The sequence below is a fragment of the Rana temporaria genome, chromosome 5, assembly GCF_905171775.1.
Source record: "Rana temporaria chromosome 5, aRanTem1.1, whole genome shotgun sequence".
Taxonomy (NCBI): domain Eukaryota; kingdom Metazoa; phylum Chordata; class Amphibia; order Anura; family Ranidae; genus Rana; species Rana temporaria.
The window spans coordinates 85,620,897-85,634,728 of NC_053493.1; the positions used below are offsets into that span (position 1 = coordinate 85,620,897).

General features: G+C 42.0%; 1 protein-coding gene across 1 annotated transcript in view; it reads right to left on the bottom strand.

Moving 5' to 3' along the window:
* The window catches only part of DNAH11 (dynein axonemal heavy chain 11), a 376,413-nt gene that overhangs the window by 271,793 nt on the left and 90,788 nt on the right, over positions 1–13,832 (bottom strand). Inside the window, exons 23-25 of the mRNA XM_040352802.1 lie at positions 6,048–6,146; positions 5,008–5,166; positions 730–852 (exon numbers count right to left, since the gene is read on the bottom strand). Coding sequence (XP_040208736.1) covers positions 730–852; positions 5,008–5,166; positions 6,048–6,146 — 381 coding nt within the window. The remainder of the gene's footprint in view (positions 1–729; positions 853–5,007; positions 5,167–6,047; positions 6,147–13,832) is intronic.

Sequence of the window (13,832 nt, forward strand, 5' to 3'; positions counted from 1 at the left end):
CCTGCCTCCAATCTCCATGCGCAGTTCCACGCCGTACCGTTCTCGGCTATTTTTACTGCCACATTCCCGCAACCACTGACATTTACGAACGGGGGGAAAACGTGCCCGTTTTTATGGACTGTCCGTAAAAATACGGATTGTTTGGCAACACTGGAGAGCACTCACTGCTGCAGCAGTTTGACAAAATGATTGTATCTTCTTTTTGTTAAAAAAAACTTTTTTGAGCATTAAATATCAGTAAATCTCTAGCCCAGTGCTCTGCTTTAACCACTTAAGGACCGGACCAATATGCTGCTACATGACCCAAGGGGTTTTTACAATTCGGCACTGCGTCGCTTTAACAGACAATTGCGCGGTCGTGCGACATGGCTCCCAAACAAAATTGGCGTCTTTTTTTCCCCCACAAATAGAGCTTTCTTTTGGTGGTATTTGATCACCTTTGCGGTTTTTATTTGTTGCGCTATAAACAAAAATAGAGCGACAATTTTGAAAAAAATGCAATATTTTTTACTTTTTGCTATAATAAATATCCCCCAAAACCACGTCTAGGCAGGGACGTACAGGTACGCCAATGTGCCTGTACGTGCCATTCTGCCGACGTATATGTACATGCGGCGGTCGGGAAGGGGTTAAACATCCATCACATCTCACTATTCTGGCTAAACACAGTGAAAACCAACTGTTAATTAATGCAATGGGGTATAGGAAGTAAGTGAGGTAATGACTTACCTTCTCAGTGCCCATTTCTTTCACAGCTTTGTCCACTATGTTCCGCACCTCATCCTCCACCTTATGTAGTTGTAGTGCAAGTAGATCTGACAGAGTTGTTTTCTCAGTCATTGTAAATTGTACCTACCAGGAGAAATGTAAAACATTCATTTTTAAAAGGCTGTGTCCTGTGTCTGACTATGGACAAACAGGCAAAATCATTGTAATAAATACTCTGACACATATGCACTAAAAAATTTCTTAAAATGTTCCTCCTTTAATCTTCTGCACACCAGAATGGCAGAGGGAGGGTTAGCAGTTTGAACCATTCAGAGCTGTTCTTCCTTGCCAGTTTGTCCCAGGCCTCTTGTACAGTGCCTACATCGTTTCACTTTTTCCACATTTTTTATGTTACAGCCTTTTTCCAAAATGGATTAAATTCATTATGTTCCTTAAAATTCTAAAAATTATACCCCATAATGACAACGTGAAAGAAGTTTGTTTGAAATCTTTGCAAACTTATAAAAAAAAATCAAAAAAAAAATCACAAGTAGATAAGTATTCACAGCCTTTGGCTGGGTTCACACTTGTCCGACAAACGGTCCTACATTGGAAGCCTCATGTAGCATGACGTGTGAAAATCAATGTTTCCCTATGAGAGCTGTCTTAACTGGTCCTACACAAGTCGGTCCGACTTTGAAAATGCTCCCTGTACTACTTTTGGTCCTACATTGATCCTACTTCAGCCCATTGAAAATCATTGAAGTCGGACCAAAGTAGTATCCTGTTCATGAAAGTAGGATGGATGTAGGACCAATGTAGGATAAATGTAGGACCAATGTAGCAGAGCAAAGTAGGATGAAAGTAGTGTAGTAGTGTGAACCCAGCCTTTGCCATGACCACTCTAAATTGAGCTCAGGTACATCCTGTTTCCACTGATCATCCTTGGGATGTTTCTACAACTTGATTGGAGTCCACCTGTGGTAAATTAAGTTGATTGGACATGATTTGGAAAGGCACACACCTGCCTATATAAGGTTCTGCAGTTCACAGTGCATGTCAGAGCAAAAACCAAGCCATGAAGTCCAAGGAATTGTCTGTAGACCTCTGAGACAGGATTGTATTGAGGCACAGATCTGGAGAAGGGTAAAGAAAAATTTCTGCAGCATTGAAGGTCCCCAATGAGCACAGTGGCCTCCATCATCTGTAAATGGAAAAAGTTTTGAACCACAAGGACTTTTTCTAGAACGGGCTGCCTGGCCAAACTGAGCGTTCGGTGGAGAAGGGCCTTTGTCATGGAGGTGACCAAGAACCCGATGGTCACTCTGACAGAGCTCCAGAATTTCTCTATGGAGAGGGGATACATTTCCAGAAGAACAACCTCTCTGCAACACTCCACCAATAAGACCTGTATGGTAGAGTGGCCAGACAGAAGCCACTCCTCAGTAAAAGGCACATGACAGCCCTCCTGGAGCTTTCCAAAAGGCACCTGAAGGTCTCTCAGACCATGAGAAACATAATTCTCTGGTCTGATGAAACAAAGATTGAACTCTTTGGCCTGAATGGCAAGCGTCATGTCTGGAGGAAACCAGACACCACTCATCACTTGGCCAATACTATCCCAAAAGTGAAGCATGGTGGTGGCAGCATCATGCTGTGGGGATGTTTTTTCAACGGCAGGAGCAGGGAGACTAGTCAGGATTGAGGGAAAGATGAATACAGCAATGTACAGAGACATTCTTGATGAAAACCTGCTGCAGAGACCTCAGACTGGGGCAAAGGTTCATCTTCCAACAGGACAACCATCCTAAGCACACAGCCAAGATAACAAAGGAGTGGCTATGGGACAACTCTGTGAACGTCCTTGAGCGGCCCAGCCAGAGCCCAGACTTGAACGCAATTAAACATCTCTGGTGAGATCTGAAAATGGCTGTGCACCAACGCTCTACATCCAACCTGATGGAGCTTGAGAGGTTCTGCAAAGAAGAATGGGATAAACTGCCCAAAAATAGGTGTGCCAAACTTATAGCATCACACTCAAAATAAATGAGGTTGTATTTGGTGCCAAAGGTTCTTCAATAATATATTGAGCAAAGGCTTGAAAACTTGTGTACGTGTGATTTTTTTTAATACATTTTCAAATATTTCAAACAAACTTCTTCCACATTGTCAATATGGGATGTAGCACCCTCTACCTTAGGTACGTGCTAAGTGTAAGGGTTTTTGTGTAAGCTGCCAGTGCAGGTACATTTAAGCAGGCCTATGCTGCGAGCTAGGCCTGTTTGTTGAGAATGTTTTAGAAAAGGGGCAGAGAGCTGGAGTGTCATGGGGTACACGTGAGTAGCTCTGACCAATCCCCTACTAGGATTGGCAGGGGGCAGGTCTCCTACATATATCCATGTCAGCCTGCTAGGGGGGGAGTTGTCGGCTGGGTGAACTGAAGGATTGAGTTCTAGACTGTCACGCAGGAGGGACACCCCCACCTGGTAGGGTGCAACTCAGGCGGAGGAGCTTGGGAGCTGGGAGGGAGCCTCCCCTTACACGGTCATGGAGAGGTGTCTTGGAACAGGAGCTGGAAAAGGCAGTTGGGCCGCACGTCCGGAGTAAGTCCTTCAGGAAGGATTTGCAAGTCGGACTTGCTGGGATCAGTAGTCCATCACCATTTAATTTTCTCAAGTAAACGGTTTCTGCCATAAGGGGTACTGCAGGCCCTGGCCTACAAAGGGTCATCAACTAAATTAACTGGGACTTATTTAGAGTGAGGCCTAGTAGAGTTCTGATGGTGTGACAGGATTACTAAAACTGTGACAGGAAGAATTGTTCTGAGGTAAAAGTCTGTCAAGCAGTGTACTGGAGGAAGAAGTGTTCTGAGGTAAAAGTCTGTCAAGTTTAGAGTAAGCCATCTTGTCCTTTTTGAGAAGTGTGACGCAGTTACTATATTCTTCAAAGTACTAATTTGTTCTATGGGCATCCCATATTCCTTTTCCCCAACCAAGTTCAATCCCCTAATAAAATAACAAAAACAAGCAAGAAACTGTTCATTGACTAAAGGAGTGTGTCTAATGGATGTCTGGCAGCAGGATGAAATGTGCGGATGTTCAAACTCATAGCAACCAACCGCTACAGGGATATTATTTGCAGAATTTTGAGGAAAATAATGAATTTAATGCATTTTGGAATAAGGCTGTAACATAACAAAATGTAAAAAAAATTGAAGCGCCGTGAATACTGTCCAGATGCACTGTATATTGAGCCTCTCTATTTTTCAGTGAGGCCATCCATCACAAAAAAAGAACAGAGGGGAGGGCAATAGCTTTAGCTCTAACAGACAAGAATTGTCCAGGATGCAGAGTCAAGCTCGCCTTGCATGTAAAAGGTGGTATGAGTTTTCCATTACTTTTGGAGAAATAATGCAACCTGTGTAGTTATAAAATTTTCAGTTATACCTGTATATTGCACTTTAAAGGACTTTGCATGTGGACTTTTTGGACACTTTGGGATTTCTTTACTAAAGGTAAATCCACTTTGCTCCACTTGGAAGTGCAGTCACTGTAGATCCGAGGGGGACATGCAAGGAAAATAAAATACAATACAGCATTTTTGCTTGCACATGATTGGATGATAAAATCAGCAGAGCTTCCCTTCATTTCAGATCTACCCCTCAGATCTACAGCGACTGCACTTCCAAGTGCACTTGCAGTGCAGAGTGGATTTACCTTTAGTAAATCAACCCCTTTGTTTTAGTTTTTGGTATGTTTTTCATTTTTATTTTAATGCATCTATAATAACACATTGCTGCTTGAAAAATTGGGAAGAGTGGTTTATTACACGCTTTATTTTTCACAATTTGTAAGATTTGATATATAGAGCAGCAGCAGCGAGGGTTGGATATTTGGATTGGTTTTTGTTTTTATACATTTTTTTTTATATTTCTTGAGTGCAGGGTGAGGTGGAATTATTTTACCGTTTGATTTATTAAAACCTTTAAAAATATAACAGAGAATGTTGTCTGCAAATCTTCATAGTGTATTCATAGTGTATAACAAGCCTATACCTGGTACTACATGCAAAATAAAGGCACATCACTTTGCAATATTACTAAAAGGAGATCTAAATACTATATATATATATATATATATATATATATATATATATATATATATATATATATATATATATATATATATATATATTTCAAAAGTACACGCTTGCTTTTTTGTCAGGGTAATACATCCAAAACAAATACTGCAGTTCAGGGTAGATACCCATGTATTAATTTATCTTCTGAGAAGTGCTGACCTTTGTGGCAACCATTAGCTGGTGCCAATGTCTCTCCCGGATGGCTGGGTTCTGTAGGTCTGTTATAGCACGCAAGGAGGTGATAAGGTTTTTTACTGTTGAATCCAGTCCAGAATAAGCATCCCAAGAGCGAACTTGCTTGTCTAATGACAACATTTCCTAAAGAAACAAACAGGTCATATTTAGATGATGTAATAATGACAGGTCTTTCTCTACCAAGTAAAAATGACACTTTTTTCACAGTCACATGACTAGGATGGAAAAGCCTATATCTTATTCCACATTTAATGGCTAATGTATGAAGTATTATTCCTGTCTCATGAATGTTTTAATGACAGTTCATATACTATCTTCAGTTAGGTTAAGTGATAATGTTACTCACTGCACAAGTCACAATACAGGGAAGGGAAAGTGTGATGCCTAGTACACACGATCGGTTTCCCGACAGTCCCTTTTCCCCTGTACACACGGGCAGTTTTCCCAAAAGGAAAAGGTGCCAGGAGAGCTTTGGTCGGAAAAACCGTCCGTGTCTATGCTCCCTCGCATTGTTTCCCATAGGAAAACTGCGGGGAGAAAAACGCTGCTATTCGCGGCGAGAAAAAAAGAAAACACGTTCTAATTTTTTACACAGATCAAAGTCGGTTGACGTCACAGAGCCGGTGCAGGTTATGAAAAGATCCCGATCAGGGATCCACCCAGATGCCTCAACCGGAACCCCCCCTCAACCAGGACCATAAAACTGGTTCACGGGTTGTAGCCCGATTAAGGACTCCCCCCCCCCCATACACACACACACAGCTTATTGCCATAAACCAACCACTAAAGAAAAAACGTAAAAGTGATTTACAAAACTAAATTTTTTTTTTTACAAACAATTCCTATTAGTAGAACCAGACAGAAGTCAACTTTTGTGATATCCTGTTACAGCATACATTATAGCCATTATGTTCATTATACAGAATATTCATTTTGTAGTTTAATACATCGTGAATAATACATTGCAGGGCAATATATTTAGGAAAGCGTTTTATAAAAGCAGCAGCTGTGGAACTTGCCTTGGAAAACCTTCTTAGCTCAACATCCATCTGTTCCACATTAATCTGCCTCCACTGTGTTTTAACCCAATCAGCAATACTGCTCTGTGAAACAAGAATAAAATATGGGAAGTTTACATGGCTCAATACATACAAATACAATACAAATTCAAAATAATTAAAGAACTGAAAACTTAAAAAAAAAAGGAAAAATAAAAGATACATTTTCTATACAAAAAGGACCACCAGAGCCACCACCAATATGCCATTCTAAAAGAAATCAGCAGGGTGATTTTAATTTTTTAGAGTATTTTTTTAGGCTGTATTTAGAGTCGATAAGTTTATTTCAGCTTTGCACTTGTTTTATTTTTCCCTTGATGTATGTTTCCTAGTAATTTGTAGACTGCCACATTACTTTTTTGTTTTGAGTCTGTTGTTTGTTGTTTGTTTCTGTGCAAAATCTTTTTAGTAAAGGGAATGTATACTCTGAACCTTTTTTTTTTCTTTCCAATAGAGTGGGGAAGGATTAAAAGGGTTGTAAAGGTACATTTTTTTCCCCTAAATAGCTTCCTTTACCTTAGTGCAGTTCTCCTTCACTTACCTCATTTTGCTTTTAAATGTCCTTATTTCTTCTGAGAAATCCTCTCTTCCTGTTCTTCTGTCTGTAACTCCACACAGTAATGCAAGGCTTTCTCCCTGGTGTGGAGTGTCGTGCTCGCCCCCTCCCTTGGACTACAGGAGAGTCAGCACGCCCACTAACACACAGCTCCTTTCTCTATCTGCAAGGTAGAGAGCGTCCTGACTCTCCTGTAGTCCAAGGGAGGGGGCGAGCATGACACTCCACACCAGGGAGAAAGCCTTGCATTACTGTGTGGAGTTATTGACAGAAAAACAGGAAGTGAGGATTTATCAGAAGAAACATTTAAAAGCAAAATTGAAGGATAAGGTAAGTGAAGGAGGACTGCACTAAGGTAAAGGAAGCTATTTAGGAAAATAAATTTACCTTTACAACCCCTTTAAACTCTTTTGAGGTTTTAATGCTGTCAGAGTATGAAAAACTGATACAAGTAGAAATATTTATTTCTAAGTTAAGTAGGGGAATACTAGAACATCTGCCAGCTTTTTGTTTTTTGTTTCCATGGTGCAGATTTTTCCTCACTTCCTGAGGAAAGGTAGTATCCAGAACAGAGCCCTATATAGCAGTAAAACATTAGAGGTTTAACTTCTATCCAAAATAAAAAAAATGGGAAATCTGTACTTGACTGTTAAATCCATTTCTTGGAGTTCATTGAGGAACACAGGAATTCAGAGACTGCTGCTTAGAGAAGAATTTGGGCACTGGCAAAGAGCTTGATCGTAGACACAGAACAACGGGACCCTCAAGGAACTCCAAGAAATAGATTTTATGGTAAGCACAAAAATCAAGTTCTCTTTCATTCATTCAGGGAAATGTGAATTCAGAGACTGTTGAGATGTCCAAAAGAGAGTAACAGACCCACAAAAAACAACATAAGTGGAGCTTGCAGTTCAAAAAGCCAACTGAAGTACCTTATGCCCACAGCTGTCATCAGATGTGGCCTGAACACCCATTTGGAAAAACTTGGAGTATATGCAAGTAGAAGACCAGGTGGCAGCCTTGCAAATATGGGATACAGTAGCCAGATGCCAAAAAGTCCAAGAAGCACTCACAGATCTAGTAGATCTAGTAGAAGCACCTTGGCAGGAAAAGGTGGAACTAGTTCTTTAAGACAATACACCTGAATGATGATTTTTCTGAGCCACCATGAGCTGGTTCACCTTTACAGGGACTATCAGGAATGAAACATAGAGATCTTGTCTTTTCTAATAAATGCAATAGAATAATCTATATCCGGGTAATGGAGAGAAAGCTCCTTCTGGAAAACTGGAGTTAGACAGAGGGATGGAAAAATGATGTACTAGTTAAGGTGAAAGGCCTAAACTACCTTAGGAAGGAAGTCCTTGGCCTAAAAGCCACCTTGTCCTGTCTAGGACCAAAAAACAGGATAAGGACACCAGCTCAGACACTCACCTTGTAGAAGTGATGGAAACAAGGCATGCCATTTTATAATTGAGAGTGGAAGGGGGAATATCCATGATAGGTTCAGATTCACATCCCAGGTGGATAACAGGCAATTGTTCAGATGGAGCCACATGAGAGATATCCTGTACAAGTGTCTTAATCAATGACTGGAAAGTTAGTCTTTAGAACAAGATTGCAAGCACCGATATCTGACCCTTGATATATCTCAAGGCCAAATACTAATCCAGGCTCATTTGCAGAAAAGCCAGGATTCATCCCACTTTTTCTGGGATGAAAATGTCTTGCCTTAATAGACCTTTCTCACCTTTAACATCCTGGGAATAATCAATTCAGAAATGCCTTTATCTCTCAGAACCTTGGCTTCAATAGCCATGCTGGTAAAGACAGAAACTGAGAAACAGGATGGTAAACCAGAGTCTGATAGAGTCCAGTTAACACATCTGTCTGGGCTGCTTTGTCCCCAAGGCAGGGTGTCCAGCTTCTCAAAAGCGACCAAATTGCCTGAAGTTTTAGAATGTTGATCATGAGACAAGATTTCTCCAATGTCCAAGTCTCCTACATTAACAAAATTTCTAGCCCAACAGACAGATATCCATTGTTTTTGGTTTTTGGTGCCAGGTAAATCAGTCTGTCCAAAGACTGGAATGACTTGTCCCACAACAAAAGGAAGTTGTAAGGGTCTGAAATGGAACTGGACAAACTGAATTGTCTGGAAAAAGGCTACCATCAGCCCAGAACTCTCGTGCAGATACAAAGAGCTAGGTGACTCTCAGACCAAACAGTCTGATTCTCGGAGTTGAGAGTTTGAAGTTTCACATGGAGAAGAAAAACTCTAGCTTGAAGTGGATCTGGAGAAAGAGCCAGGAATTCCAAACAATGAGTCAATCCCAGTGATGATTTCTGAAGGAACCAGGACCCAGACAATCTTTTGCAAGGTCTGGGTTGTTCGAGCTACATTGTTGGACAGAACCTGTGCTTTAACAGCAAATTATCCAAATATCTCTCAATGCCCTGGGAGTGTAGCAGGGATAGCTTAGGAGCCAGGACATTTATGAACTCTTTGAGGTACAGGGAGTAGAATGGATGGCAACACCACAATCTGGAAGTACTGGGAACCCACAGCAAAGAGAGGACATTACTTATGCACTAAAAAATTTGGGACATGCAAATATGCATTCTTGGTGCCCACAAAGGCCAGAAAGTCTCCCTGATAGAGAGAGGATATAACAGACCTGGTGAATGCTATACGTTTCTGGGCTCAAATAGAGACATTTAACACCCTGAGATCAAAGATGTGGCATCCTAATCTGTGTGGTGACACAGGCAGGTTAAAAGACATGAACTAAGGTGGAGGCTGACAGCGGAAGTATAACTTGTAGCCCATGAAAACAACCTCCAGCACCCAAGCATCTGAGAGGATAGCTGTCCAAACATCTGCAAAGGCTAACCGATGTCCCCCACTTTGAAAAGTGGGCGTGTGCCCCCATATGGGGACTTGGAAGTCCATTGTCAGGACCTGGGTCTGAATCTATGACCTCTGCGGGGGCTTGGCTGTGGCTCTTCTCAGTGTGCCACCAGGGATGTTGGACAGATCCCTGCCTGATTCCTTGGACAATCTTTTTATCATCACTAGTTATAGTTCATACAGTTCATCTCAGATGTTGGCTGTCCAAATGTCCACACTTTGTAAAGTGAGTGTGCCCCCACATGCTGTACAAGATTTATCCAAGGATTTGGGAGACTTGGAAGTTCAAGGTTTGAGGGGAGACTGAATGCCACTGAATGCTTGGCTTTGGAGGTTCAGGCCTGATGAAAGGGCTCATTGTAGACCTCGGAAGAGGAATGAACTTTCCTGGACTGATTCCTATGCTTACTCTGCAGAAGCAAATGGGTACCCCTGTTGACACCTTTGATAAGAATATCTAGGGCAGCTCAGAAGAAAAGCTGTCCATCAAAGGGCATGCACAGCAGACGCTGCCAGTTCTGCAGTCCAACACTTCAACGTCATGTTCACTGGCATGAGACTCATGTGAGAAATGAGATGGGAGCCTTCACCAGGGTAAGTTCACCTTTTCAAAAAAAACCAAACATGAGCGAACGCCAAATATCTTGGCTACCCCTCTGGAACGGTGATGACGGTGCAGCGGTCTGTACATTGTACACTGCAATTCACAGCCCCAGAGTGAATATCCACCATATTTGCAATTGAGCATGCTCATTGGTCAGCGCAGCCACATGGCCAATGAAAAGCCATTTAAAGGCAATTACAAACTTAAAATTCAAACAAATCATGCTCATTTATAAGTAAAGCTAAAACTTTCTTTTAATATTATGTTAGTTTTGGACACAGAAAGGAAAAAAGTTTGGGCTCTACATATTCTTTTTTCTCTTCTCAATTGTCTTGTCAATTGTCTTCTGCATTCACTTCAATGTGCTTGACAAAAATATTGCAGAAAGCTCCAGATTTTTACTAACATTTTAGGAAAATGAAAACGCTCAATTCTGGTCATCCCTTCACTCTGTGCATCACATCAAAGAATTACTACTGATAGAAAATCTTTACTAAGAAAAAAAAAGTGTGAATATTCACTTCAATTATCCAATCAAACAAAAACCATCTTCACATGGTTGGGTACTGAAAATGAATGGGAATTTTCTTCTCACATGGTTGGATAACTGAAGTGAATATACACACACTTGGAGTGTAAATTCTCAACTTTAGTAAATCAGCCTTTTCTATAAAATTCCACATCTGTGCATAAGTTGGGATATATATATAACATTTATATATATTCATACACAGCCTATTGCTTTCTGCTGGCTATCACTCTAGGCAAAGTGATACCTCATACCCCCGTAGGAGGATGGGAGATCACAAAATTGTCCTTGGCAGTTTTGCTCCATGGGAATTATGGACAAGGAAGTCACTTGTATGTTGGAAAATATTAAGCCACACATTGGCTCCTATATTTGTTGTAAAACTTTTGTATGTCTTTGCATGTTTAACCCTCTCTTACATAAAACAGTTTGTTAAAAATTATGTAATTTATGTATAGTGGCACTTTAACATCTGTGTAGTAAAAATAAACCTCCATCTGGTTTAGTGTGGGTTCATTTATTCAGCATTCAAGCAGATAAACTCAACATTCAGTCACATGTGCTAGACAGTACAAACTCAATAAAACAATGTTGTTAGAAACGGACTTGAATTTGAGCAAAGAATAGGAGTGTACACTGTACATAGTATAGTCCAGAACTCTGCTAAAATATTTGTCCTCTCAACAAGCTTATGGGGTGTAGCGCCTGTGTACTTTATGGTACCGTTGCTAGTTAAATTTAGAGGGAGATCAGAGTGTAGTTAAACTCTGATCCAAATTGTTGCGTGCAAAACAGGGTCTCTGTCTCAGCTTGGCTGTGCTGTGGGCTATTCTGTTGCACTGGGGTGTTCTTCCAGCCCCGGTGCTGCAGGTGGCAGCAGTGGAGTCAAGATTTGGGTACTTCTTCACGGCAGCCAATCAGGAGGGTTTGACCTCGCTGTGCATGCTGGGGAGGGGGATTTATGAGGCAGACGCCATTGGTTCTGGGTCTTCTTCTTTGAGGGTGGCACCCACCTTTAGGATGACCACATTGCGGCGCCCCGGCGTTATGGCCTGCCTGGCCGGGGCGTGCGTGCCGCGCGGTGTTCCTGGTTCCGGGACCATGTTGGCCGGGAGCATCTGAACAGCGATGGGGACCCAGTGAGCAACTGGGTTCCCACCTTTGAGAATCCCAAGCTGTACTGCTGGTCGGTGGGGAGTCCGTCTGAGGAGCGCCATTGAGAGGCTGGCGATCCAAAAGGGCCTCAACAAACCACCGGGGATCAAGGTAGCCGGACACTGAAGGATTGATCACCTGTCAGTCGGTACCTGGGCGACAAGTTGAAGGAGATCCAGGCGTAATTCATCTAAGGAGGATTACCTCCGTAATTATAATCCAGAAGAGGCCTGTGGCAGAGGTGTCTTTCTGAGGCTCACCAAGGAGGGTCTGTGGCAGGGACTTTTCCTCAAATTCAAGTTCACCAAGGAGGGTCTGTGGCAGAGACTTTATCCTACAATTGTTCGAGTGATACTCTGGCTGCCAGGACAGTGAGAGAGGCCTGTCTGGGTACACTAAACCCACTCAGGCAGGAGTGGCGCAGAGAAGTGTTACGCTTGGGAGCAGGACTGTTTCCCTATCATCACGCCTGAATCTGCTGTTCTCTCTTCTTCTTCAACTTTACTTTCCTCACCACAAGTTTATTGTTTTTACCCGGCTGGGTAATAAAGAGCACAACAAAGAACACCTGTTGCGGACATTCCTTTACTTCTACCAAATGCAATACGCATCATTCACCCCTAGGAATTTGGGGGGGCCATGAGGTAAATGTGCCACCCAAAACAACCAGCAGCTCCTCCGGTGGTAGTGCTACAGGGGAATATACCAAAATGTTCAGCTGCTGTAAAAATTGCTGGTGGTTAAAGGCAGTCCACCATGCCAGCCTGGTTTACAGAAATGCTAGCTAATAACCACTAGAGGTTAAAGAAGCTTTTAGGAAGATGTAGGAAGGGTGATAACCTTTGCCAAGTTTTTTGTCCATGTATTTATAGAGGCTTTCTCCTCACTTTCTGTCATGCCAACAGAAGATGAAGCGAATACAAATGTAAAAAATTAGGACACTGACAGCAATAAGCCTAAGAGAGACTTTTTGCACAGAATCACCCATATGAGTACACTGTACCATTTAAAGAATCAAAGCCAAGGCTCCTCCTGGCCCCCCTCCCCGTTTAGAGAATCCTCTTCACAATCTTTGTAACGCTACCCCCGTATGAGCCGTAGGATAGGTTGGGTCGTCTGTTCTTCCCCTTGACCTTTTCAAGAACCTCAGCCCCACTGACACACCAGATTGAGTGTACAAACATACAATATCACAGAAAATCTGTGAAAGTAATACTTTGTACCCAATAGTAGTGCTATATGACAACTAAACAGGCACTGAACCAGGTAGTAAAGGCAAACTAAATATATTGTCACCCAATATCGTTGGTAACTACACAATTAACACAATTTAGTATACAATGTGTTTAACAGTAAGCACTAGGTATAATATGACAGTAGCAAGGTCACCTCAAGTGCAGGAACGAGCAGTAGTAAAAGTTTAATCTACCGAGTGGTGGGACTATACTACCAGAGCACATTTATGGCAGCAATGCTAGTCCTATGACAAATTGGCTATGCACTGTGCAAAAGACAAGGAGGATGGTAGCGGAGAGTGCAGGGAGGCAAAGGGGCTTGCAGAATAAATATTATGGGATGGGCTGGTGCTTTCAGATGCTCTTCTGCCTTTTAAAAGGATCTTTGCAATTAACAGCCCCAGTTAATCTGTATGCAGTATAAAGTATAGGTACGGAATAGTCTTGGCACAGGTGCAAAGTAGATGTGGCTCAGACGTGGTAAAGGTTCAGTGTAATGCAGTATAGTGTTGGTATATTTATAGTCTAGGTTTGGAATAAGTGCAGCAAAGTATGGGTGCGGTATGGATTAAGTACACCTGGTGTCCTGCCTTCTCTCAGTGGCTAAGTCCCTGCTAGCAGTATCAGCAATTGGTGAATAGCCCTTTCACCAGTTCCCAGGATGCGGGATGACCTCTCGCTTTAGAAACAGGGCCTCCGATTTCTTCCAGAAAGCCTCTGATGATCAGTGGTGGGAATAAG